The 27815-nt window shown below is 51.9% G+C and overlaps 1 protein-coding gene across 1 annotated transcript in view; it reads left to right on the forward strand.

Annotated features, from left to right (window-relative positions):
* Positions 1–27815, forward strand: part of WWC3 (WWC family member 3) — a 115509-nt gene that overhangs the window by 58259 nt on the left and 29435 nt on the right. The window contains exons 6-9 of the mRNA XM_047764347.1: positions 8210–8339; positions 11493–11639; positions 15758–15831; positions 27378–27620. Coding sequence (XP_047620303.1) covers positions 8210–8339; positions 11493–11639; positions 15758–15831; positions 27378–27620 — 594 coding nt within the window. The remainder of the gene's footprint in view (positions 1–8209; positions 8340–11492; positions 11640–15757; positions 15832–27377; positions 27621–27815) is intronic.

Here is a 27815-nt window from a genome sequence, read left to right on the forward strand (position 1 = left end):
GGAGGGGAGGCAGAAGCCAGCGCAGGAGGAGCTGTAACGTCACACCTGCAGCTGGCGGAGAGCGTAGGTCCTGCTCCTGCCCAAAGAAGGGCCGCTGGGGTTTGATTGTCTTTCTTCCTTCGTGAGATCCCACACGTGGGGGTGGCCGTGGTACACATCCCCCCGCCCCCGGAGCCTGTGGGGACGCTGGCCCTCCCCGGGGAGGCTGAGCCAAAGGTTCTGGACCTGGCCTTGGTCCTGGGGGGGCCCACCCCAGCTTTCCAGGTGGAGCTACCTCGAGAGGCAACGGTGAATGGGCTGCTGTGTTGTCACCGCACATGTTCACACTGTGCTGTGACAGCATCGCAGGAAGGAGAGGGAACCTGCCAGGCTTAAAATGCTCCGAATCAAAAGGAGTCTGATGCCTTCCGCTGAGTTTACGGGCCGTGCATGAGAGGGACACAGCCTCTTTATTTCGCTGCTGTTGAGGGCTGGCTCTCGTGTTCGGATCGAATCACGCAGCCTGGTGTTACTTGTTGAGAAAGTTGGAAACCTGGGGTAAGCATCGCATGCGTGACTGCCCCAGCCCTACTGTCCCAGGCCAGCTCTAAGCACAGACGACTCGTGAGCAGCCATACGGCAGTGGGCTCCTCAGATGTTATCACCAACCTTTGACTTAAGGCAGAGACCCTAGATTTTCCTCCAGAAAATTTTCTGCTATTCTTGCTTCCCAGAATATCCCGTGTATTTTTTTTTTTTTTTCCCAGAGCACCTCACCAAGAGTTTGGCTACTTATAACATTTTAAACTTGACGTGTTTATCTTGGTGAACCTTCCTGGCTAGCAAGGAAATCCATCATTACGCTTGGGTCCAAGCGAGGAAAAAAGAACCTTTTGTATTTTTTTTTTTTTACAAGTCTGTGTATGTTGTTAATTTTTGTAGATGGGGGCTGGCCGTGAACACAGTCTGTGGGTTAATGATGGAATGTGTACGTGTGTGTTTGGGGGGGGGGGGGATAATATGTGTAAAGTTTTAATGATGGAAAATGTCAGGCATACACAAAAGTAGAGAGAATAGTATATTGGAACCTGCCTCTGCCCCTTAGCCCATGTCACCGGCTGACCACACAATGGCCAGTCTTGTTTTGTCTGTCACGTAGCCTCGTCGCCCACGTTACTGAAGCAAATCCCAGAATCATATTTAATCCAGAAATATCGCCTGTCAAGTTAAATACCTGTACCGCTTAATAGTAATCTCTTCACGTTGGTCCTTCTCCAGCGAGTTTTTTCCGTTTCCCGGGTCTGTTTGGGTCCAGGTTCAGACAAGGCCCGCGCAGTACGTACATTGGGTTAGCGTGTCTCTTCATCTCTCTGCCCCTCGCCTTTTTTCTTTTTCTCCCCCTTCCTGCTGACATCTTATTTGCCGAAGAGGCTCATTTGCTCGACCCGAAAGGATTGCCCTGGTACTGGATTTTGCCGTGTGACCGCGTGTGGCATCATTGAACACGCTCCTGTGTCCCCTGCTGGGGATGCAGACTGGTCTCATGGATTCGAGAGGACTCGAGTTCATTTTCATTTCCTCTCCTTTTGGGGAGGATGTGCTCTCTCTCGTGGGCGCGCGAGAGCATCTCGGCGTCCTTGTACTTGGCGTTTCTCTGGAGACCCTTTATGAGAGTCTTCGGGAAACAGGAGCGATGTTGACGAGTAATGGAAATCTTCAGAAAAATCGGGCGAGAGCTTCCTAGGCACCGCAGTCCCAAGGTTTCTGAAGCTTGTTTTGAAAAAATTAGCTCCCTGCAACTCAGGACTAGAGTCCAGGGCTGAGGGGGGCGAGCGAGGGTGTCTGCCGTTTCCAAAGTGGGTGACGGCCAGGGATGTGCCGGGTGTGCTCGTGGGTGGGGAGGGTCCCCTCTCTAGTGGCGCTAGACCTCCTGGGCATTTGGAAGGTACCTCCTGGTGGACCGCGAGGTGTCCTGCAGCCAGGAAGCTCGTTTAACACCGCTCCCCCCCGAGTTGCCCACGCTTATGTGCCGCCTGTGACGTCCCTGAGTGCTGAGGGCCTGGACGCTTTGGGGGGAGCCTTGTTCTGGCGACCTTTTTCCTGTCCATGTTCGCTGTGCCCTGCGCCCACACCTGGCACCCGTCCCCTCCTCAAGCCAGCTTTGGGGATTCTTTTTTTTTTTTTTTTTTTTGATGTGATGTGTCTCCACTGTGTGTGGCCCCCAGTGGCTCATTGTCACTTAGAATACGATCCAGACTGCAGACGAGTCGGCCCCCAGTCTCACCTGCATCGCCCCCTTCCCTGGCTCTCTGCGCTGGAACTTGGCTCTTGTGCCTGTCCCCTCCCTTCCATGGTTCTCTGGACAAATGACGTCTGAAAAGAAGCCCTCTCCCCAAATTCTTTCCCCACCCCCAGCTTCATGTTCCTTAAACAAGCCAGCGGTGGCCTGACCTAATGGTTTCCTTCTTGTCTGTCTCCTGGCCTAGCGGGACGCTGCTGCTCGGGGACACGGACTTGGCTTTGTTCCCTGCTTGGTTGGCAGGACCCACGCAGCTCTGGGTGTAGTGCAGGGCTCGGTGGGATGAGAAGACTGGCCAGGGTCACTTCAGGACTCTGGGACCCTCTGGGCAAGGGCCTGGGCCACGAGCATCGTGGAGAAGTCCCTAAATCAGCCCAGTCGCCTTCTTATTACCTGCCCTCCAGCGTTTCCTTCTCTGCTCCTTGCTGTATTTGTATTGTACTTAACTGTACTTAGGTTGTGTGTTAAAAAAAACCTATTTCTATCACTGCCGTTCAGAGCACAGAAGGGAGTGTTCCTGAAACGTTCCGATCCCCACTTTCTGTGCGGCACGTTCTTCGCCTCTAGGTGGGCTTCTCCGCTTTGAGCCTTTTAAATCCTCGGATGGTGTGATGACGCTAAGCCCACGCGTCTCCTTAAAGAAGAGCGGCTGCGCTCTCCTGAGCCTGCAGCACCAGAACGAGGCAGCCTTCGATCTTAGAATGAGTGTTTGCCGTCCGGGGGGATTTAGGGGTTTCAGCCAAGAACGGGGTTGTTCACCGTGAGAACACGCTCAGACCAACACTCTGCCGTGAACGGGGCACACGAGGCACAGCCCGTGCTGAGAGGCCGGCGCTGCTCAGAGAACAGTGCGCCGGACGCCGGACGGACGGAAGCGGGGGCGGCAGCAGGGCCTTGTTCTCGGCGGAGGGACGGGTCTGGCGTCCCGCCCAGGACCGGCTGCCGGCCGCCTTCCGAGGCTCGCCCCAGGCCCCCTGCCGGCGCTGGTAGTGTGTGGTGTTGACGTGGGAGAGCTTGAGCCGCTGGCGGCCCTGTGCTCCGAGGTGTGGGTTTAAGGGCTCACTTGCGCGCAGTCGTCTCGATGCCTTCAGCTGGACGGCAGGGGTGGACACCCGCGGGCAGCGGCAGGCGAGGAGGATGATCGATGCCTCCGCGGTGCCTTGTCCACGGCGCTGCGGTCAGCGTTGGACGCGGTGCCGTCTCCTCTTCTCTCTGAGCATCCCTTTCAAAGGCAGCCCGTACGGGGCACCGGTTTACATTGGGACGACATCTGACTGGCTGTGTGGGTGGCCGTCAGATCGGACGTGGCGTGGGTTCGGCGGCCTCGACCCCGAGTGTATTGCTAGCCTGGCGACAGGAGAGGATGGCTCTGGTGTCCACGTCGCTCTGTGCCTCCTCCTGGCTGTGCCACCTTCAGCAAGTCACTTAGGCTTCGCAAAGCTGCTGCGGCACATTGAGGGTTCAGAAGACTGTGTGGTCTGCGTACTGGTGTTTGTTTGTTTTTTCACACTGGGTCTTAGTCCACTCGGGCTGCTGATAGCAAAATAAACTGAGTGGCTTGTAAACAACAGAAATTCATTTTTCATAGTTCTGGAGGCTGGAAGTCCAAGATCAGGGTGGCAGCATGGTCAGATTCTGTGACTGATAAGAGCCAGCTTCCCAGTTCATGAATGGCCATCTTCTCATGGGGTCTCTCCTTTTTTTTTTTTTGCTTTTTAGGGCCGCACCCGCTGGCATATGGATGTTCCCAGGCTAGGGGTCCAATTGGAGCTGTAGCTGCTGGCCTACACCACAGCCACAGCAATGCGGGATCCTTAACCCACTGAGCAAGGCCAGGGATCGAACCTGCGTCCTCATGGTTCCTAGTTGGATTCGTTAACCACAGAGCCACGACGGGAACTCCTGGGGTCTCTTTCCTAAGGGCCCTAATCCCATTCTGAGGGTTTCTCCCTCATGACCTCCCAGAGGCCCCGCCTCCTGATACCCTTGCTCTGAGCTTTAGGATTCCAGCCCGTGAGTGTTGGGGGGACAGAAGCATGCCCATCATGATGCCCTGTTCAATAACTTCTGTCCTTACTATTACTGCCTTTTGTTGAGCCCTCATCACCTTTCCGTCATCTTATTTGAGATGCGCAAGCACTGTCTTGGGCTCTTCATTAAAATTTAAAAAGTAAAAGTTCTTTTGCAGTCACAGATGTTATTTAATGAACTGGAATATATCAGTATTTTAGAAAATACCAAATCATTAAGTATATCCTCTGAATTTGACTAAGGTTCTAGAGGGAATTTGACAAAAGGGAGAAAACTCCCAAATAAATGAGTTTTGCTCTTGTGATGGAAGAGGGTTCCTGTCATTTGAAGGTTTTGTTAGACGAGGATGTATCAGTTGACCAATGGAAGTGGTTTGAATTCTGTGGGCCCTTGCTTCCCCGTATCAGAGCATAGGGACCCCTCCCTTGGCCACTCTGCGCAGGGGTGCGCCCAGGGCGTGGGTGTATCAAGGGCCTTCACTGCACCTGGGGATCCAGCTCGAATGTGAGAATTGGGAGAGGTTGAATCTCGGCTCTGCCAGATCTTCGCTTGTCTCATCTTGGGCCGCTTACTCTGTCTGAGCCTGTCTTTTCATTTTAAAATAAGAGATTATGCCTATCCTGTAAAGCTGTCGAGGCTACTAAATGAAGTGGCAGACAACCTACAGCAAGGCTCTGTCACCTAGTAGGTGCTTGATACATTGAACTGTCTTAATGTGCTAGTTATATAATTACATAATTTACTCAGTTGCTATATATTATATACGATATGTCTATAAACTTATATAATATCTTTTACATAACTATATACTTCCTAGAACTTCGAGATGGTTGTCTCTCATAGCTTTCACACTTTCTTTTTCTCCTTGGCCACACACCTGTGGCATGTGGAAGTTCCCGGGCCAAGGATCGAACCCACACCACAGCAACAACCTGAGCCTCTGTGGCGACAACACTGGATCTTTAACTCCCCGAGCCAGGAGGGAGCTCCGCTTTCATATTTTTTCACAGGGAAGTCTTTTCCGCTTCCCTTGCCCTCACATGCCATCTTCTGTGGGAGCAGATCACCCGAGACGGAGCGAGGCGAGGGGCTCGTAGAAGCACGGCTGAGGGTCCTCGAGCCCCGAGCCCCGTGTGGGCTCTCCCCTTACCTGCCCCAGCCCACCATGCTGGGACACCCTCAGGACAGAGGGACAGCAGCTGCTCTAGGTCAGTCTTCCTTCCATTTCAGGGTCTCAGAGCCGCTTGGGTAGATCGAAGGTCAAAGCCCAGGTCCGTGGCCTTGAAGTTGAACTTTTCCTTCTCCGAGGCTCTCTGCCGTGTCTGCCGATGGGAAGCATTACAGGGTGGCCGGTCCTCTCCTGATGGGAATTGGGGCCATTTTTCCTCTAGGTGGCAGCCCTTCCCATTGTAGATGCCGGGCCTTGACCGGCGGCTGGCTCAGTCCCTGGCTTTGCTGATGGCTGGCTTCGGCCCTCCAGCAGCCGAAAGCCGTAAGAAAGGCACGGCACCTGAGTACAGAGCTGGAGCTGATGTGATTAGCGCCTCACGCGCAGCCTTGACACTGGGCATCTGTCTGCACTGCTGTGACTATTTGCTTAGCACTGATTTTCAAGCCATTGAAAACATTTTGTTCAGTGCGGTAGACTTTCATTTCTCTGTGTCGGTGTCACTGTCAAGTGATGATCCGTTTGCTCTATTTTTCCTTCTGGAGGAGCCAGTAGACCTGGTTAGCAAAGGCGTTTGGGCATTCACCGTTACCAAACAGACTTTTCTGGCCTTGGGGTTTTTGGTATCAAAATGGTGTAAACATTTTCTGCAGACGTACTAACCAGCCTCTGCGGGTTGTGATGTGTGACCTTCGATGAGATGGATTAGAAAGCCTTTTATCAGAGGATGGACCCAAGCAGACATTATTCTATAAATGAGTCTAGATTCCCTCTGCCAGAAGAGTTGGGCCACTTCCTTGGCAGATGTAGTGCTGTGAGTGGCCGGCCTTCACTTCTGCCTTGCGTTAGAGACTCCCGGGTCTCCATAGGACAGCTGAAACGGAAGAACACGTGGCCAGGCCGTGTTGGGATGTAGGGGTGTCAGCATTCAATGTGTGCGGTCCTACAGAGCCTCTGGATGCGCCTCCAAGGAAGAGGACTCGAGGGCTCAGGACTGCTTTTCCCACACACTTGACTTAGAGCTGACGGCACTCACAGCCAGGCCGGTGAGCCAGGAAGCCCTGATCCAAAGGGAAGGAGTGTTTTCCTGCTTGTTCCTTTTTTTTTTTTTGCCTTTTTTTAGGGCCACACACAAGGCATATGGAGGTTCCCAGGCTGCCGGTCTACGCCACAGCCACAGCAACTCGGGATCTGAGCCTCATCTGCGACCTACACCAACAGCTCACAGCAACGCCGGATTCGTAACCCACCGAGCGAGGCCAGGGATCAAACCCGCATCCTCATGGTTACTGGTCGGGTTTGTGACCACTGAGCCACAGCAGGAGCTCCTCCTGCTTGTTCTTTTTGTCCTTCTCTCCTGCCAGTGGTGCTGATGGCTCACGTGAGCTCTGATGCTGACTTTTGCTGTGAGTTGTGATATCTGAGGCCAGGGGTTTGTTCATGACAGTAAAGTAGCAGAGTTGGTGAGTGCTTTACTTTTTCTCCAGGAGGAGGTAGACGCGGCATTATCCTGATAGCAGCCATCACTGCAGACGTCACCTGCCCGGCCTCTGCTAAGCAGGCCCTGGTCTCCCATTTTCTCGTTCAGTAGGCGAAACATTTGTAGGGTCCCTGTTTGAGGCAGGACGAAACTGAGGTTTAAAGAAGGGCAGTGACTTGCCCGGGGTCCCACTCCAGAGCTGGAGTGTCACTGGCATCCACCAGCCCCCCGGATGCTTTTGTGAGTGGAAAATAAGGGAGTTTGGGCTGGCCGTTAAGGGTCCGGGTGTTCCGGAGACACGGGAGAAACAGTTTAGAACCAGAACCTGCGTCATGGGGGATCTGGAAGCTGAAATGCAAGCTGTGACCTTCCAAAGGAGTCCCTTCTGTTCCCGGAGCCAGGTGTCTTCTTCAGCCCCGAGGGCTTCTAAGGCTTAAGACGTGGACATGGAGGACGCGAGCAAAGATGTGCTTCGGGAGGCTGCCTGCTCTTTGAAGGCCAGAGCCAGCCTGCTCCTGGTCCCTGCTCTGCCTCTGGTACCCAGCACCAGGCCTTGTGCGCCCGCCCAGGGGTGGGCTGGCTGGGGGGAAGGATGGACAGAAGGGAGTTCGTTTGAAGGGCTGGGACGAAGAAAGGATGAACGGACCTTTGGCTGGAAGGAAAGCGTTGAGGAGCTGAGCAGGAGAGAGAGTGATAAGTTAGAACCAGAGTGAAAGACAGGAAGCTCCATAGAGGAGCCGGGAGCAAAGTTTCCAACTTTTGCACGCGCCGTCACTCTTGAAAGCTCACTCCTTTTTGCCGTTTCCCAGAGACTCTTCTCGCCCATCGGTTTCATTCGTCTGTGTTTGTAATGGACACTTTGGGCCACTGCCCCAGGTGCTGGGGAGAAATGAATAAGACACGCTCTTCCTCTCAGGGAAGTTTAAAGTTTCAGGATATCATTAAGCCAGTGATGTTGCCGCCTCACTGTTAGGAGAGGACCTGAGAACCCTGCCTGCACCCCCCCTGCCCCGGGCACAGGGTGCTTCCGGAGCAAAGGGAGCTGCCCGCCCGCCCAGCCTCATCGCTGTGAGTTTAGCACCAGCAAGGGAGGTTTTGTGGGATCTTTCTCTTTGCCCAAACATTGTTTTCAATAGTTTCCCGCCTCTCTATGAAAGCTTTTGAGGGTTTGTGTGTGTGTGTGTGTGTGATTCTTGTTTAATGGAACGTTATCATCTCGCACGGAGTGACTCATATTTCTTTTTTAAACCAGGATTGATCGTAAGATGTCAAGTGCTCACACCAACTACAAACTGGACGAGGCGCAGGCTATAATGAGCGAGCTCAGGACCATCAAGAAAGCCATTTGCACAGGCGAGAAGGAGAGGCGGGACCTGATGCAGGTAAGAGCCTGGGTGCTGTAGGAGCCCACGTCCGTTCATCTGCCCGCCTGCTTGTCTGTCTGTCTTTTTCTTTTTTCTCGCTTTTTTAGGGCCTCAGGTATGGCCTTTGGAAGTTCCCAGGCTACGGGTGGAATTGGAGCCGTCACTCTGCCAGCCTGCACCACAGCCACAGCAACGCCAGATCCTTAACCCACTGAGTGAGGCCGGGGATCCAACCTGCATTCTCATGGATACTAGTCGGGTTTGTTACTGCTGAGCCACAATAGGAACTCCTTCAACTGTCTTTTATTTAAACATTTTAAAAATGTATATATTTATTATATATATGGTTATGCATATTTAAAACGTGTATATAATATATATGTATGATATCTTCTGTATATGTGTGTGCACATATATATTCATATGTGAATATTTAAAATATGCCTATTAGTTTCCTAGGGCTGCGGTAACAAAGAACTACCACCCAGGTGGCTTAGAAAAACAGAAATTTATTCTCAGAGTTCCTGCTGTGGTGCAGTGGGTTAAGGATCCATCATTGCCACAGCTGAGGTGTAGGTCGCAGCTGTGGCTCGGATTCAGTCCCTGGCCCAGGAACTTCCATATGCTGTGGGTGTGGCAAAAAACGGAAAGAAAGAAAAGGAAGGAAGGAAGAAAGAAAAAGGAAGAAAGAAAAATGTATTTTCTCAGAATCTGGACGACAGAAATCTGAAGTCAGGGTGTCGCCAGGCCAGGCCCTCCCTGAAGGCTCTAGGCGAGGGTCCTTCCTGCCCCTTGTGGCTTCTGGGGGCTGGCTGCTGGCCATCCTTGGCTTGGGACTGCAGCACCCCCTGTGTCTCTGTGTACATTTGCACTTCTTAGAAGAACACCAGGTCCTGGATTAGAACCCACTCTGATCCAGTATGACCTCATTCGAACTCCATCTGCTGACTTTGCTTCCAAATAAATGCATGGTCCCAGGTTCTGGGGGTCAGGACTTAGACGCGTCTTTCAATTCAAGCCACAGCCATGGGCGATACATTGATATTGTTCAAGAATCAAAATATTTCAAAAAGTCTATCGGAAACGTCTTGCCATCACCCCATTCACTCACCCCCCATAACTCCCCGTGTTAGCCTCCTGTGGAGCCTTCTGGTGTTTACACGGACACATCTAAGTGTGACGCCGGGCCTGCCCCTGCTGCCTTGCAGGAGCTTCCTCATCTGACGGTGATGCCCTGAACCCTCTCCCGTCTCTGTCCTCCTGGACCCTCCTCCTTCCTTGATCCGGCTGCATCCTATTCCACCCAGTGGATAGATGGGTTTCTGCATTGCAGCTTTATATTGCTTTGTGGTTTTTTTTTTTTTTTTTTTTTTGCCCCTTGAACTCCTGTGGTTTCAGTTATTTTTAGAAAAAGCTGCGTTTCAGCAGAGGAATGCCCGCGGGCCTCTTGCTCCCTGCTGGACTGCATCGGATGCTCTCTGTCACGGCTTTTCTTTGCGCCTCCGCACACTAATTGAGCCCCTGGCGCTGGTGGCATTTGTCTCACTTCTGCGGTGTGTAAGACACAGGAGGACACGGGCCAAGTGAGAGAGGTGCCCGCATGAGCGCTTTGTGCGGCAGTGCTTCCCGATGTCAAGGACACAATACTCTAGGCTGTCCCCACGGTGTTTGTTCAATTGCAGGTTCCCGGGCCCCACCCCAGGGCTGCTGGATTAGGTGGGGCCCAGAAATCTGTGTTTGCACACGCCCTGTATTTCCAGGTCTTGGCGGCAAGGACAACAGCTGCCCTTTGCTAGAGCCTCTGTGCGGTGTCGGGCAACATGCTCTTTGGCTGTCACCATGCGGTCCCTGCCCAAACCTTGGCCTGAGCCAGGTGCCACTGTCCCCAGGGATGTGGGGGCCTCAACCCAGGCAATGGAGCTGGACTCCCTGCCCTGTTCTTTCTGAGCTTGCAGAGCTGGGCAGGCCACCCCAGTGCCTCGAGTGGGTTCTGCACGGTGCAGGCTGGAGCTTGACTTTCTAGAAGATGCTTTAGACCCCAGCATCTTCTCAGAGACGCTCCAGGGAGACTCATAAGCAGCGTCTTATAATAAAAATCACGTGAATTCTTTTGTCTTTCTTATACAAATGTAAAATCTTGGCCCATCCCAAGCCACCTTTGGCTACGTGCAGAGCCAGCTGCGTGAGTTGTGCTGCACCTGCGCGTGCCAGTGCCTGCGGAAATGTCTGCCCAAGATGACACATTCACAAATCTCTAAAAGTCTTAGAAAATCTACTCTCTCATACGCTTTTGCTCAGAGGAGTTCCATGTGCCCGAAGACATACCTACTCTGATTTTTGGCAAAGTGACATCCATGTAAGATGACTGCTGACCGTGTAGAGTTATGACTGAAAAATTGGGTTACACACATGTGCTGTGAAAGGATTGCCACGGTAAAAGGAACACGTCCACCGCCTCACATACTGCCCTCTCTTTTTCTCCGGTGAGGATTTTAAGATCGGCTGTCTCAGCAAGTTTCAAATATGCAGTGTAGCACACTGTTCATGGCACTCACCGTGCCGTGAACATTAGGTCCTGGGGACTTGTCCTTCTTGTAACTGGACTTCTGTTCCCTCTGACCACCACCTCCCCATTTCCGCCAGCCTTCCAGCCCCTGGCAACCACCATCCTACTCTGTCTCTCTGAATTTGGCTTTTTTTGGAGGGAGTGCTTATTTTTTTCTTCAGGAAACACAAAGGTTTAAAAAACAGTAAAGGAGTTCCCTGGTGGCTCAGCAGGTTAAGGATCTGGTGTCGTCCCTGACTGTGGCTCTGGTCACTCCTGTGGCGTGAGTGCATTTCCTGGCCCGGGAGCTTCTGCACACTGAGGGTGCAGCCAAAAACACAACCAAAACCAAACAGAAAACAGTGCAAATGTGCCACACACGGTTGTCCTCTATATTATCCACACGCTGCCAAGAGGACTCAGTTGCCATCTGACTGAAATTACTAGAGTTCTAAGAACGGTGCGGACGCTGCCAGACGCATCCGCTAAATCTAAGGGGGATGGGGTCGGGGCGGGCCAGCCCTCCAGCTGCGAGGCTGCCGACCTGGACCAGGAAGGAAATGCGCGCTTTCCAAGGGAAGGGAAGCAGCATCACCGTTCAAGCCGCTTGTTTCCTTCTGTTCCAGAGCCTGGCCAAGCTCACCGATGGCTTCAAGAACAGCTTTTCTCTCAGCGACCCTCTGCAGGAGTTCCCGCACAATCCAGGCACGCTGGGTGACTCTTTGCCCCAACAGTTCTGTGACGCCGGCTCTCAGACCGACATCATTGGAGAGGTACGGCCGCCGGGCGGGGGCAGAGCCCCGGGCACCGGAGACGAGAGGGCTGTCTTGGCGCCCTGCCGCTCATCCGCTTCAATTGCGCACTTTCTCTTCAAACACATTTTGGCTTTTGTGCCATGACGTTTGTAGAAGGACTCCTGTTTCGCACATCCAGCTGTCCTGCAGGTTCACTGGCCTGGGATGCGGTAGAATTGCTCATCACCCCTATGCCGGGGATGCAGATTCTCAAAAGCACCTGGAGTTTAGATGCTTTGGGACAGACAGGTGACTTTTTAGAGCAGGGATCAGCTGCCTTTTCCTGCCAAGGTCCGAGATGGTGTTTCAGGCCCTGCTGGTCACGCAGTCTCTGCCATGGCTCCTCGGCTGTATCGTTATAGTGCAGAGCAGCCACCGGCCATGTGTGAACAAGCGGGAGGGGTTTGTCCCATTGAAGTTCCAAGAAAACTTTATTTACAGTAAGAGGTGGTGGGCCAGATGTGGCTTGGGGCCACAGTTTGCTGAGCTCTGGCTTAGACCAGTGATTTTCAGAGGCTTTGTGGCCGTGTCACCCTTGGGTTATACTTTGATGCTGCTTCTTATTCTTCTAAAAGAACGTCAGGACATTGAATTGAATTGAAATTGATTTTTATTTGGGACTTGGAAGAACTTCTGAATGCCCATTTTGATCAAGAGTGAAGCCTTGAGTTAGCCACAGAAACAAAGTTGACAATTACCCTTCGAAGCTGGGCAATGAATATGTAAAGGCACGCTTATGGTAATGGCGTTGAGTGAAGTTTTACATTTATTGGTTACAAATTGAAAAGCAATGTGGACGGCTTCTTTTTCTTTAGGCTTATTAAGTAAAGATGAGAAACCACTGGAATGTAGAATGCCCCCCTAAAATTAAATAAAAGAAACAAAGGAAAAAAGCCACTGATTCAAAAACGCTGAGGTTTTTTTTGTTTGTGTGTCTATTTGCCTTTTCTAGGGCCGCTCCCGCAGCATACGGAGGTTCCCAGGCTAGGGGTTGAATCCGAGCTGTAGCTGCCGCCTACACCACAGCCACAGCAGCGCGGGATCCGAGCCTCGTCTGCAGCCTACACCACAGCTAAGGCAACGCCGGATCCTTAACCCACTGAGCAAGGCCAGGGGTCGACCCCGCAACCTCATGGTTCCTAGTCGGATTCGTTAACCACTGCGCCACGACAGGAGCGCCTAGAAACTCTGGATTTTAAATAATTAGCTAACCTTTTTAAATGTTGACAAATAGTGCCTCTTTGAGGAGAGTATAATATAGAAAATAATGACTCTGTGTCTTGGATGCCCTGAACTGTCCTGTTTTCAGTGTTCCCCTCATTGTTCTCGGAAGTACACCTGGGCATTTTTTGGACCAGGTATCTTTGGTTTACACGGAGAAGAATGTGTAAGTCAAAAATGTCTGGCATTTTTGCCTAAAGATTTTGGCATGAGAGAAGGAAAGAAGCACAAGACTTACTGAATTCCATGAATAATTCATCGCTACTTAACATAAGTTTAGAATTCCATTTGAGAGAAACGGGTAAGATTGAAGGTTCTCTAATAACCTGGGTAAGACTTTCTAAAAATGTCAGGTGGGGAGTGGCTGGTTATGCTGCTCTAATAACTTCAGCAGTAAATTATCATTGCTTATGAGTTTACTGCCACTGGCCCTGGGTTGGCAGCGTCATGGCTGTTATCTCGATGTAAATAGTTGTTTCCATTCTCTTTTTTGACAGATGAGGGGATCAAGAAGCCAGGTTACCTAAGGGCATGTAGCCAGGAGTCAGTGTCTCTGATCCCTAAACCCTCATGCTTTCTGCTGTATCATGTTGGTGTAGAAAAATATATCAAAAGGCTCTAACTGTGTTGGTCAGCCTTTTGCCCCATAGCAAGACACTCTCAAACCTAGCATTTTAAAACAGCCCACTTGTATTAGCTCACACGAAAACCGTGGGTCAGGAGACGGGGCTGGATCCTCTGCTCCAGGGGCTCGCCTCAAACTGCAGTCAGGGTGTGTTAGTCAGGGTTCCAGTCTCATCGGAGGGCTTGGCTGGGGAAGGGCCCACTTCCAAGCTCACGTGATTGGCCGCAGGATTCCTTTTCTCACACATTGTTGCACTGAGGGCTTCTGTTCCTCACCGTATAGACCTCTCTAGCGCGGCAGCTTGCTGCCTGCACGCCAACAGAGTCTCCAGTACGAAGGAAGTCACAGTCCTTTGTGGTCGAATCGCAGAAAGGACTTCCCACCGCCTTTGTTGTGTCCTATTGGTCATAGTCAAGTGTAGCTCGCTCTTGAAGGGAGGGGATTTCACATGGGGTGAATCCCAGGAGGTGGAGGCCACCGGCGGCCGTCTTCGATGTCTGCCTGCCTCACCGAGGTGTCCCTTTGAGTTAGCTTTGTGGGATGAGGGCTGATAGAACCAAACATGCTTTTCAAGCCCGCAGCTGTGCAGGCACAGATTTGTAAGCAGTCAAGTCCTCACCTTGGACTTTAGCAGTTGGGGTACATGCTCTGGGGTACACAGGAATTATAAAGCAGGAACCTGTTTGGCTGTAAGCTTCTTTTCTGACTACAATGTTCATTTTATTCTCAAAGAAGAGGACAAAAATAGAGCTTGGGGGTCCGTAAATAGCATTGAGAAGAGGTTTAAGAGATGGTACTTAGTTGTCTTGATGAAGAGTCCGCTTTCGGGGTCTCTAATAAAGAAGATGACAAGGTGACAGCTCATGTCCAGTGTGGACAGTTTCTGGAGATGTGATGCTACAGCCTGAACATATCCATAGTGGGGAGACCGTGGAGAGAGGCCTTGGCTAGGGCTGCTGAACTGTGTAAAATTGTGTCACATCTCACTGGCGAATGCATAGTCCCTTAGGAGGCATTTCTTCTTTCTTCTTGCCATTCAGGGCATTAAAGATGGAAAGAAATTCCCCCACTGACCTGTCTCCAAACTCAAATCAGTAAATTCATTGCTGATCATTCAAGTAGACTGTTTTCAAATAATTTGTTGACACGAGATCATTTCCAAAAAAATGAAGACTTAGTGGCCATCATATATGGCCTAGATCTGGTCACATCTCCAGATGGAGCCGATTTACTGAAACCAGAGTCATATATTTGCAGGAACGAAGGAAGAAGTATCCAAGGGGAGCTCCAGTTACCTCCCATACAGGTCTTGTACTTTTTGTGGGCGAATTTGTTGGCTTCAGTGCAATTGGTGTGACAATATTTAGGGACAGCTAGTGATCACATCGGAGCACTGCATTTCAACTTGAACTCCTAAGGTGATGGGCCTCAATCCCAGGCTTTTCCGTACCTTCTTTCCTTTTACCATTTTTGTTTTTTTAAGTTTTAATTTTTTGGCCACGCCCACGGCATGCAGAAATTTCCTGGGCCAGGGATCAAACCCATGTCACAGCAGCGATCCCGGCCACTGCAGTGTCAATGCCAGATACTTCAACCACTGCGCCACACGGGAACCCTCTTACCTTTGGTTCTTTAACAGCCTGTATAACAGTTGAAAGGGTCCTGTAGACCAGGCCTCACAGGGCTGGCCGGTTTTAAGGAGAACACCATTATTTTGTATTTATTGAGGAATAAGAGAATATGCTGCATAGGATGAGATGCATTCTTTTGCTTTTGTATCAACTTGGAGTAATTCTCTATTTCTTTTAAAACTTAATTTGTGGAGTTCCCTTGTGGCTCAGTGGGTTAAGGATCTGATATTGTCACTGCTGGGGCTCTGGTTACAGCTGTGGTGCAAGTTCAGTCCCGGGCCCAGGAACTTCCACCTGCCATGGGCATGGCCAAAAAGACCCCCTTAATCTGTTGTTGCGGTTTGGAATCACACAGTAGATGAATATGCCTCGACTGTTTTAAAGAAAAATCCACCCGTGTTGGGAAAGCAAAAGTCTTTCCAGCCCCGCTCCCAACCCCTATAATAAGAGGTGGCAGCTATTATTTGATGTCTTTTCTTCTAGACCTTTGAAAAATGGAAATTAGAAGATGAATTAAAATATTCTTCATAGTTGCTGAAAATTCTAATGAATTTTCTAGTTTGAAAATATGTTTTTAATATGTTTCCCTTTTTTTTTTTCCTTGCTTCTGTTCCGAAAAGTTTGTTTTCGATGATAAAACAAGACTTGTGGACCGAGTCAGGCTTAACTGGCAGTATGAGGAAGCCAGAAAGAGGTAAGCAGCTCCTTTTTCAAATCTTGCCTTCCACGTACTTTCTTTCTCCTGTGGAAAGAGGTTTCGTGGAGTCCCAATGTGTGATTTTATCCACTTTTTATCAGAAAGCAGTGTCTGATGGGGCACAGAATTAAGGATCTCCCTTTATGCGCTGCTTCTGAATCATAGGACAGAATTTCACGTGCGTTGGAAATGCAAAACTCCCAGTATTGCAAACAGTTATAAAGACAGAATTTAAGAAAAAGAGAGCCTTTTCCATCGCTCCTCCTCCTCTTAGCTAGCAGAGAACCCCCTCCCTCCGACCAGCTTAAGCAAAACTTCTTTTATATATGTGGCTTCTCATTCCACAGGTTAATGGGAGAAGCCACACGTCTTGGTTTAAAAGACAGTTTAATAAGGATTAGGTCAACAGGTGATCCCAGGACCTAATCTCCTCCATTTTGACGGACAGAATTGAAACGCAGTCATTTCTCTTGACCTGGGTTGTAAATCGCCTGCCTTCTGCGAACTTGACCTTGTTTGTGCATGTTCGACGGGTGGCCCTCCCTCCCGCCCTCCCAGCCTCAGCCGGGTTTGTGGGCAGCATCGTGGGGCAGGATGTCGTCCCCCACAGGCGCTCAGTATTTTTAGCCTGTCACGTTTGTCCCCATGTCTGCCGTTTCCAGTCCAGTCTTCTGGCCCAGCCCTCCCTAACTTGCATGTTCTCTCTCTCTCTCTCTCTCTCTTTTTTTTTTTTTTGGTCTTTTTAGGGCTACACCTGTGGCGTAGGGAAGTTCCCAGGTTAGGGGTCAAATCGGAGCTGCAGCTGCTGGCTTACACCCCAGCCAGGGCAATACTGGATCTGAACCACGTCTGTGACGTACCCCGCAGCGTGTGGCAATGCCGGATTCTTAACCTACCGAGCAAGGCCAGGGATCGAACCTGCTTCCTCATGGATACTAGTTGGATTCTTAACCCGCTGAGCTACAACGGGAACTCCATGTCCTCTTTTTAGAGACTCTCTTTTGTGCCTTCTGGAAACAGTCTTAAATTATTTCAAAATCTGTGCTTCGGACAGCTGCGAAGGCTGTCTTTTTCAAAAACTTTCTTGAGTCACCTGTGAGCTGCTCTCAGGGGAGGGGGTGCTTGGGGGTACGGGAGAGAAGGAGCACAAAGCCCAGCAGGGCGAGGGGGTCCATTCTGGGAGCCGAAGAGTTGGGCCCACCCAGTATCCTGTAGCATTCGTGGATGTCTGCAGATCTGCTTTGCTGCCTTTGCAGCAAATGTAAAAATAGCAAGCACAGCAGCTCCCCTGTCCCCTGCTGGAGGGCCACCTTCAGCTGTCACGGGCCCTGCACTCAGGGCCTCTCCACCTGGTCCTCCCAGCTCTGCCTGACGTGCGCGAGGCGGGCTCCACACCTGCACACGGACCTGCTGCTGCGCCCCTTCCCTCTGCGCTCTGTCCTTCTCTCGCTGGCGCTTGGCAGATGCCAGTGTCTCTTCTCAATAAGCCTCTGCTCCTTCGTGCCCATTTCTGCCGCGCCCTGTGGGTGTTGGAGTTTGCTGTGCTGTATTAAAACGCAGAAAATAGATGCTTGCTACATTTAAGAATGTAATTGGTGTGCATTTTGCTGTGACATTTACTAACCAGAGCAAGAGATTTCTTTGTTTTCTGGCGATGAGGTCGGTACCCAGTGAGTAACCTTTGAATCATGGAGAGAATACGTTTGGGGAGAAAGTCCAGTCTTTAAAACCATTACTCTGGAGGACACTGAGCTTCATCAGGATCTTTTTAAATGAAGGGAGTATTTAAAGGACACCAGAAGCTTGTTAGCAAATGCAGTGCAGCTGCACAGGAGGGTCCCAGCCCTTTTGTGGGACAGCAGGGGCTTCCAGAAACGCCTCCCTGAGAGTTCCCATCATGGCTCAGTGGTTCACGAACCCAGCTAGTATCCATGAGGACGTAGGCTCGATCCCTGGCCTTACTCAGTGGGTTGAGGATCCAGCATTGCCCTGAGCTGTGGTGTAGGTCGCAGATCTGGCTCGGGTCTGGCAGTGCTGTGGCTCTGATTAGACCCCTAGCCTGGGAACCTCCATATGCCACGGGTGTGGCCCTAAAAAAAAAAAAAAAAAAGAAAGAAAAGAAAGAAGGCAGCGCCTTTCTGGGCTGCACTGGCAGCATTTAGAAATCAGAGCTGCGTTGTAACGACGTCCTGGGTTGGCTCACACAAGCACTTCAGCTCCCAGTGGGGCAGGGTAGGGGGATGAGAAGGCAGGACTTCCCCCCTCCCAGGGGACTTCTGGCCATGTCCAGAGGCATTTTTGGTTGTCACACCTCTGGGGGAGGTGCTGCTGGCATCTCGTGGCATCTTGACATCCTACAGCCCCCAGGACGGCCCCCAACAAAGAACGTTCCAACCCAAATGTCACATGTGCCAAGGCCAAGGACACCCACTCTGCGCTGGAGGACTGTGACATCTTAGTAAGGCCATCTCTCCCCGATTTCCCGATGGCTGATCTCTATGCGTGACCCCACCAGCTTCATCCACACCCCGAAGCTGTGGGCAGAGAAGGCTGGGGGGTTGTACTTCCATCCAGCACCTGCCCTGTTCCAGATGATTCAAAAGAAATTGTGTGGTTCGTGTGATGCCATAAAGACGTGTGGGCTTTGAAGGTCCCCTGTGGCACAGTAGGTTAAGGATCTGGCGTGGGTTGCAGCTGAAGCTCGGATTTGATCCCTGGCCCAGGAACTTCATATGCTGCAGGTGCAGCCAAAAAAAAAAAAGGTCTTTAACCTGCTTGGGAGATAGACTCCCCCACAGCCAACAGAAATATGTGAGGATGCCAGTGGTTCTCTCTGGGGGTGGGGATACCCCCAGGCAGTCCCTGTGATGTGTGTGTGTGTGTGTGTGTGTGCGCGCGCGCACGTGCGCATGCGTGTGCATATGCGCCCACGCACGTATGTACCCACATGGGCCAGAAACATGCAAATATATGCTTGTACATCTATGCACACCTGACACATGCACGTTTACATATATATGAAAGCGCTGTTTTTGTCAAAGGCACAATCGACAGAGACCTCCTCTCTTCCCCCCTCTTCCCACCTCCTACCATTAATGAGGTGTTTTTGTTTAAACATTTGAATATATTCAGCCCAGTGTAGTTCAATGTAGTACATGATGCGCAGCTTTGAGAATGGGTATCACTGTCCTCTGGACGGACATGTAGACGGTCCAGTTTCTCCTTGTCACACATGATGCACATCTGCTTACAAGCCGCAGCCTTGCGGAAATGGCTGTTGCCTCGGACAGAGACCTGGCAAGGGAACACGTGGGCCGAGAGATGTGTCCTTGGAAAGTGCTGCCACATACCACCCAGTCGCCTTGACGCTGCCACGCGGGCGATGAGAGCCCGGACTTCTGTATCTCTTCAGCGTGTTCAGCATCACTAGGCTTTGTAAACTTTAGAGAAACGGACAAAGACGTGGCCTCAGCCGTCATGCGCAGAAAGGTGTACTTTTCACCGGTGATGCAGTTGGATGGAGTTTCGGTTAAGTTGCCGAGTCTGAATTTTTTCTTCCAGTCAAGCGCCACATCGCAACATCCCATCCACATTAGATCCCATCAACCACTTGGGGCGGGGGGGTGGCCTTGGTCCCCAGAGGCTCTCTTTGATTCTCCTGACCAGAGAGAGGGCACTGCTGGCCTCCAGTGCGTGGAGGCCCAGGATGCTGCCAAAAACCCTCAACACACAGGACGGGCCCTCAGCAAGGACTTCGGTGGCCAGAGGTTCTTGCTGCCCTTGGGAAACCTGACTGTTGGACCTCCTGTTTTGCTCCGAAATCCCTGCTGGGGTGTGAACAGCAAGGGCCCAGGAGCAGGGTGTGAGCGTGTTCCATCCACGTTGGCCCTTCAGAGTTCCTCACCCATGCGGGGCCTCAGAGCTGGCAGGCACACGTCTGATTTAATGCTTGGAGTTGGCAGGACAGTGCCCTCCCCAAGACGGCCACGTTAATCCCCAGAACCTGTGACCGTATTGCCTTCCATGGCGGAAGGCGCTTTGCAGGTGGCATTACGTTAGGACCTTGAGATGGAGAGATGACCCTGGATTATCTAGGCAGCTGGGTGTTCTCCCAAGGGTCCTTGAACACAGAGGGAGAATCAGAGAAGGAGACGTGCGGATGGACGCAGAGGGCAGAGTGACGCAGGGCCAAACGCCAAGGGTTGTGGGCAGCCCTAGAAACTGCGGTGAAGTGGCTTCTTCCTTAGAGCCTCTAGAAGGATCACAGTCCTGCCCTTCCACTTTTTACTTGACATCTTTTTTTTTTAATTTTATTTTTTTATTACTCAATGAATTTATTACATTTGTAGTTGTACAATGATCATCACGATCCAACCTTGGAACTGTAAGATAATAATTGTGTGTGTGTGTGTGTGTGTGTGTGTGTCTGTGTTTGATTTTGGCCGTACTCACAGCTCATGGAAGTTCCCGGGCCAGGGATCGAATCTGAGCCGCAGCTGCAGCCTACACCACAGCTATGGCAGCGCCAGGTCCTTAACCCACTTTGCTGGTCCCGGGACCAAACCTGCACCACCACCGAGACAACACCAGATCCTTAACCCACCGTGCCACAGCGGGAACTCTATACTGTGTGTTGTTTTAAGCCACCAAGTTTGTGGTAACTTGTTAGAGAAACAAAAGGAACTAACACCGTGCCCCTGGCCCTCCGCACTTCCTCCACCTGCGGTGGGATGCTCAAATGGTCCTGTGGCCTCTGCCCTCCTTCTGGTCACTTTGTCAGAGACACTTCTGCGATCATCCTGGACAAAGTAGCACTGCCCCATCCTGACCCCATCACCCTGATTGTCCCAGCAAATGTCACCACCCGACCTGCTGTCTACTCACATGTTTGCTCTTTTGACGCTTGTCTTTCCCTGCAAGAACGTAAACCCCAGGAGGGCAGGGATTTTTGTCTGTTCAGGCCATTGCTGTAATTCCAGCAGTGAATCACCCGGTGAATATTTATCAACCGAGTCAACAGGGGTCCCCTTTGGTCACACTTGCTCTTTGGCCTTCACCCCTGCAGGTGGCTGAGCGCAAGGAGCCCTGGGGCCCAGGTGCGTTGCAGGCCAACCACTCTGCTCCTGGCTCCCTTCCCCAGGGCCCCCGTCCTGCTGCGAGCCGTGGGGTGGTTCCCCTTGACCTAAGGAGAGAAAGGGCGTCTAGACATGTGTGCCTGGAGGGGTCCGATGGAGAGAGGGCACAGTCTTTCCACTCCGGGACCGTGTCCACTGGGAACACCACCGCCCCGAGCTCGGGTCACCCTGAGTCTTCGTGGTCACTCCCAAGGGCTTGTGGTCTTGGAACCGGAACCCCTGTAACAAATCCTCTCCTTGGATGCTGGAGAAAATGGCCTGGGAGCTGGGCCCTGACGGATGCTGGAATTGCGTCTGCCCATATATTGTGGAAGGGCTTTCTCAACTGAGAGGAGAGCGGGGTTGGGGCAGAAAGTTGTAGAATGGCAAGTTTCTTGGGGGCAGGGGAGACTAGTCCCCGAGAGAGTTCTCTGAGGTTCGTTATATGGTTGAGCAGCACTTCAAAGTTGGGATCCTGATTTTTTGATAATTAAGTTTGGTGCTTTCATTGGACTTTCACCTGCTTAAAAACATCCTTGAAGCATTTTTGTTGCCCAGTGGTTGATCGCTGTGCCCTCTGTTGGGCGCTGTGGGTTCTGGTCCCCTGATGTGGTGGCACTGTGGGCGCCAGTCCCCGTGGAGTCATCACATTCTGCCTCTGTCCCTGCACTTGCTTATGGTTAAGGCTGAACTGCAGAGCGAGTGCACTCCTGACGTGAAACCTACTCGACAGCGGGTCCCACAGGTGCCAGCTGCACCTGGCAAGGCGCTGGACTCAGTACACTTTGTAGCATAGTCAGGACCACCCTGCGTCCTCCCGGCCCCCGGAGATCTGTGACACTTAGGGAGGGTCCGTGTCCTCAGGTCTCGAGCGCAGAGCCACCCAGCACCAGGTCAGGCATTTCATTCCAGTGGCCTTTTCCGTGTGTTTTTTCATGCATGATTGGAACAGCCTAGACCTGGGAAGGGAGCTGCAGCAGGCAGGTCTTTGCCAAGAACTAAATCTAGCACCAAGACGTTCCTGTTGCACAACCCAGGTAACGAGGACCACAGTGAAAGCACAGTGGTTTTGAGATTCTGTCCAGGGACTCTGCACGCGGCTACTTCCACGATGAGCATCGTTGGAGAAGGGTTTCCCATACACAGGAAAGCGTCACGTCCCCTGTTACCCACTAATGTGTGGAAGAGAAGGCGTCATTTATTCCCCGCAGCCCGCCCCCACGGCCACACCCGTGGCAGGTAGAGGTTCCCAGGCTAGGGGTCGAATCGGAGCTACACCTGCCAGCCTACAGCAACATCAGATCAGAGCTGCATCACAGCTCACGGCAACGCCGGATCCTTAACCCACTGAGTGCGGGATCAAACCCATATCTTCATGGATGCTAGTCAGGTTCATTTCCGCTGAACCACGATAGGAACTCCTATTTTTAAAAAAAAAAAAAATTTTTTTTTTTTTTGGCTGCTCCTGCAGCATGCATAAGTTCCCGAGTCAGGGATCAAAACTGTGCCACAGCTGTAACCAGAGCCACAGTAGTGACAGTGCCCAATCCTTAACCCACTCGGCCACCAGGGAACTCCAAGGTGTCACTTTTAATGGCAGTGTTAACAAAGAAGAACCTTGCATATCTAGATTCGAGATTGTTTTTCAGAGTTGGGAAATCTTCAAAGTGCAATAAATATGCTGGACAATGAGGGCTTTTGTGTATTTCAGATTTGAAGGAGGCTTATGCAAAGTGAACCTCATAATCCCAAGCATTGGTAGGATTTCTAGAGAATTCTCTAGACCAAACCACCACTCTCATGGTAACTCGTTTTGTGTTTTCAGCTCTAGGTCACGTGTAACGTCCCCAGACAAACACTTCTTCCTCCCTTCAGGAACAGTGCCTTGGATTCCGAAGGCTGACCTTCCGATAGGAATATTTTCACATTATTGGTTATAAATTTTAGAATTTTCCAAAGCCATTTTGGAGGAGGCAAGCCTTGTTGAAGCAGTCCTGATGACGCAGATGGCTCCTTATTTTTAACCTAAGAGCACTCATTCCAGAACTGTGCACAAACTTTAGCTGTTTCCATGGCAACACTCGCGGGTCCGACAGGAACAAAACATTCGGCCTGTCCAGCTCCGCTGTGTCTTAGCGTTTGTTGCCAGGATGGGTCCTGCTGTTCCTTTGTCGTCGGGAATTGCTGCCCTGCTAGGACTCCAGCTGAACTTGATCAGTCCCTTGGATTTTCCCTTCATTTCTCAAGTGACCTTGGATCTGGGTTTGGGAGTGAGACGGGGCTGGGAGAAACCCAGGAAGGCATCCCTAGTCCCTGCGTCTGAGCTCCGCCTCCCTGGGTCAGGCCCAGAGGAGGAAGCCCGGAGATGCTTTGCATTTGCAGAAGTCTCTCTCTGCAGAGCTGTTCTTTCAGAGGGGGCGAGATGTGAGGGCAGGGAGGGAGAGTGGGGTAATCGTAGGCCCGTTTTCTTTTTTCCCCCACCCTGCGGCATATGGGGCTCCCCGGCCAGGGATCAGATCCGAGCCAAAGTCTCGACCTAAGCAGCAGCTGCAGCAACACTGGATCCTTAACCCACTGTGCCGGTCTGGGGATCGAGCCCGCGTCCCAGCACTCCCAGGATGCTGCCGATCCCATTGCGCCACAGTGGGAGCCCCTCGTGGGCCCTTCTCGTGCCACATGCTCCAGATTCAGACGTCTCGAATTTCCAGTGTCGAGTGAGAGATGAGCCGAATGGCCCCTTGGTTCAGTGAGCTGATTTCACTGCCCCCCCTCCCCCCGAGTCAGATCTCCGCTGAGACTTTTTTGAACTTTGACTTTTCATTCAAATGGCTGTGTAGAGAAAGAAAACTAAGGAGAGGAAACCTAACATCAGACCTGCAGCTGTCGTTGACATCTGAGGATGCGAGGCTCCACGCTGGCACTGCGTCCAGGAAGGTGGCATTGGGACCCATCACGTCCCCCCACTGTCAGACGGGGCCATGGCTTGCCTGGAGTGCCCTTTCTGCTCCCGAAAGCGGCAGTATTTTAGCAACAGATGTTCTATCGTTGATCACAGAACTTAGGCATAAATCCAAGTAACTGGGGAGTGTTCTGGATATGCGAAACAGGCCTCAAAACTGTGGAATAGTCAAAGTGCATTTTCTTCTTTGAAAAATGCAAGTCATGTTTGCGATTTCCATGTGAAAGGCGAGGGTGTGAGCAGTTTCTGCAGCCCAGATGCAAGTTTCCACTCATAGTTGAATGGCGTCTGGGTTATAGCAGAAGAGGTGTTCGGGCAAATACAGGAAGGGAAAAATGATTCAGATTTGACTTCTGCCTACATGAGGCCCACTCAGGGGACGGAACTTGGAAATCACACTGTGAACATGACGCCGGAAGGCTTGACTGGGGACTTGCTTTCATTTCTTCAGGATCCTAAGCACACGGACGATGCGTATTTTAAAGCCTTAAGGGCCTTCGTGAGAGATTATGTATAGATAGGCCATAAAAGCGGTCACCTATCAAAAATAAGAGGGCTTGATCCCTGACCTCGCTCGGCGGGTTAAGGATCTGGTGTTGCAGAGAGCTGTGCGGTAGGTTGCAGACGCGGCTTGGATCCTGCGTGGCTGTGGCTGTGGTTAGGAACCTCCATATGCTGCGAGTGTGGCCCTAAAAAAAAATTAATTAATAAATAAATAAATGAGAATCAGAGGAGTGCCCTGGTGGCTCAGCAGGTTGGGGCTCTCGCATTGTCACTGCTGTGGCTTGGGTAGCTGCTCTGGCATGGATTTAATCCCTGGCCCGGGAACTTCCGCAGGCTGCAGATGCGGCCAAAAAAAGTTGGAGGGAGGGGATTGCTTTTGAAAATATGTCTGCTTGTAGTATGACAATGATTAGTGTGTATTCATTACAAGGCCAATATTACTCACTTTAGCTGAGCCCAAATAGGCTTTCCTGTGGATCAGATAGTTTGCAGTTGCAAATTATGAGGACACAGTGGATTTGCTCATTATCATCCATCTCTTTTATGCTGACTCCTTACCTTTGGCGTGACTTGATCTGTGGTAGAATATTCTAGCAGTTTCATTGGGTCTCATGTCTGGTTTGCTGCTAACTGCTTTCTGCGTCTGCTGGGAGCGTTTGCTTGGGCTTCAGTTCTGTGACTGCCACGGATTTTAATTACACTAATTAGACATAGATGGACCTTTAAGCCCACTTGGACTCCTAACCTTGTTCAGCTGCATCTGTCATTAGTCTTTTCGGTGACATGATTGGGCACCATTTTCTACCACATTTGCAGGACATTTGTTTTAAGTTAGAAGAGAACTTGCTTATTAATAAAGCCACTGACATTCAGCTGTTTTCTTTACCTTCTTGTGGGGGGGGGACTGGGCTTGAGTACAATGTGTACATTGAAACGCTACCTCGTGTACTCTTTTCATGACTGTGGGTTTTCTGCTTGGTTTAGCACTCGAAGAAGGAGCCTGGGCCTGGTTCTCTAGCTGGGCTGACTAGTCCCTGCACTCATGTCTAGTCCGGGAGGAGGAGCCTGAATTGGTTCAGGGATGGCCGGGAGACTTTAACACCCGCATGCATGCCAGTTGATGGGCAGTATCTGCAGGAAGCACAGTGTTGAGAGGGATCCTGAAGTCTGATCCGGCTTTGATGAGAGACGTGTGTCCAGTGGGGGCAGCCTCAGAAGCACGTTCCCCGTTCCCATTTCAGTGGGGATCATCATGTGGGTGCCTCGGGCAAGCCCCTTAGAGCTCCAGGGCCAATGAGCATCCTCCTCACCACGCCGGGCTGCCTGAAAGCAGCGGTCAGACTTAGGCGAGCATCAGAAGCGCTTGGAGGGCTTGTCAGAGCCCAGGTTGCCCAACTCCATCCGCAGAGTGTGGCCTTCGGCAGGTCTGGGGTGGGGCCTGAGGTTTGCACACTGAGGTACCCCACTTTGAGAACTGCTATCTCCGAGGCTAGAGGGCTACATGCACCTGCCACTCTCCTGCCCCCACAGCTCTCTGGGGATTTTGGTTTGGGGCCCGAGGGCCTGGCTCCGTCCTCCACAGCACAGGGTTCAGGTCAGGTCTGGAGTTCCTTCTTTCTGCCCAGAAACAGCCCCCATCTCTAGCCACATATGAACTTAACGGGCTTAAAACATCCTGCCCCTCTGAAAGGATGCTCTGAAAACGCAAGCCGCACCTCCTCCACTCGCTCTCATTCAGCACCGCCGCAGGACACCAGCGGGGCTACGGTGTGTCTGCCAAGCAGACATGGGACATTTCAGCCCGTGGGTGGTGATGAGAGCCGTATTTTCACCCCTGGGGGGGGCGGGGCGCGGGGGTCGAGCTGACAGAGTTAGTGCGGCTGACTGGTTCGCATCCACCCAGATGTCCCCCACGCCGCACCCACGCTCGCCAGGGCCGCCTCGCCGTCTTTCATGTATTTGCTGAGTCGTTTGTTGCTCGTGTCCCGTGTTCAGCTCTTGTTGTGCACCTGCTCTCCGCGAGGCGTTGTGACTTTCCCGTGTGGTCAGGACCTGCGGCACTGTTGAGCCTCACATGACGGGGGCGTTTCTCTCCCCGGACTCTCTCAAGGTGGGGTCAGCAGTTGGGCAGGAGGCTGGGAGCATCTGGTGCGTGTCCAGCCACCAAGGAGGGGGCGCAGAGCGCAATGAACTGGCCCCATCCTGCTCCGGGACAGCCCTGCGTAGGAAACCCCAAATCTGAAATAGCGCCTCACCCATGGGCGCTGCTGCGAGGACTGCCAGCCTTTTTGTCAGGTCTTTGAAACAAACGGGATACGGTTACTGCCATCCCAAATCTCACAGGCCAGGGTAGATTATGCAAAGGACTTGCACGTCATTTTTATTACACCTCATTTCCAGATCCTTTATTTATTTATTTATTTGTCTTTTTAGGGCCACTCCCGCGGCATATGGAGGTTCCCAGGCCAGGGGTTGAATCGGAGCTGTACCTGCCGGCCTACACCCCAGCCACAGCAACGCCAGATCCCAGCCACATCTGCAACCTATACCACAGCCCACAGCAATGCTGGATCCTTAACCCCACCGAGCGAGGCCAGGGGTTGAACCTGCATCCTCATGGATGCTACTCAGATTGGTTTCCACTGAGCCATGACAGGATCTCCTGGGGGGGGGGGGTTTATTTTATTTCATTTTATTTTTTGGCTGTGGCATGCAGCTGCTTGATGTGGGATCTCAGTTCCCAGGGCTGGGCTTCATCCCTCGGCGGTGAAAGTCCTGAGTCCTCACCACTAGACCACTGGGGAACTCCCCCAGATCCTTTATTTTTGTCGTTTGGGGTTTACTCAGTGCAGTGATTCCAGGATTTGTCAGAGTGAGTTTCTAGAATCGGGGCGATGGCGTGCAGAGTGTGTGAAGACGCTCTTTTAACCCAGTCTTGTGGATGCTTCTGCCTCCCTGTCTCGCAGGGTGTCGAGTATCCAGCAGCAGCTGGCCCAGCTCGAAGGCGAGTCCTGGCCGGGCATGGCCGAGGCCGACAGGGACCGGCTGCAGCTCGTCAAAGAGAAGGAGGCCCTGCTTCAGGAGCTGCAGCTCATCATCCAGCAGAGAAGGCCGGCGGAGGACGTGGCGCGGCTGGAGGAGGAGCGGCGGCGCCTGGAGGAGGAGATCCAGCGAGCACGGGCCACGTCCGCGCAGGGCGCCACGGAGAGGTGGGCTGGCCGCCGGGGTTCTGGGGTGGTCCGGGCGTGCTGGGGACTGGCGTCCAGCTCGGGGCCAACTGGAAAAGCTGAGCCAGAGCTGAACTGCTGGATTGCATGTGGTTATTTAACCTCGGGCAGCTCTGGCCTGGCGGGTTTCCTCACCAGGGAGAGGGAGGCCAAGGGTGGAGGGAGCGTGCACCTCCT

Source organism: Phacochoerus africanus, chromosome X (genome assembly GCF_016906955.1).
Source record: "Phacochoerus africanus isolate WHEZ1 chromosome X, ROS_Pafr_v1, whole genome shotgun sequence".
Taxonomy (NCBI): domain Eukaryota; kingdom Metazoa; phylum Chordata; class Mammalia; order Artiodactyla; family Suidae; genus Phacochoerus; species Phacochoerus africanus.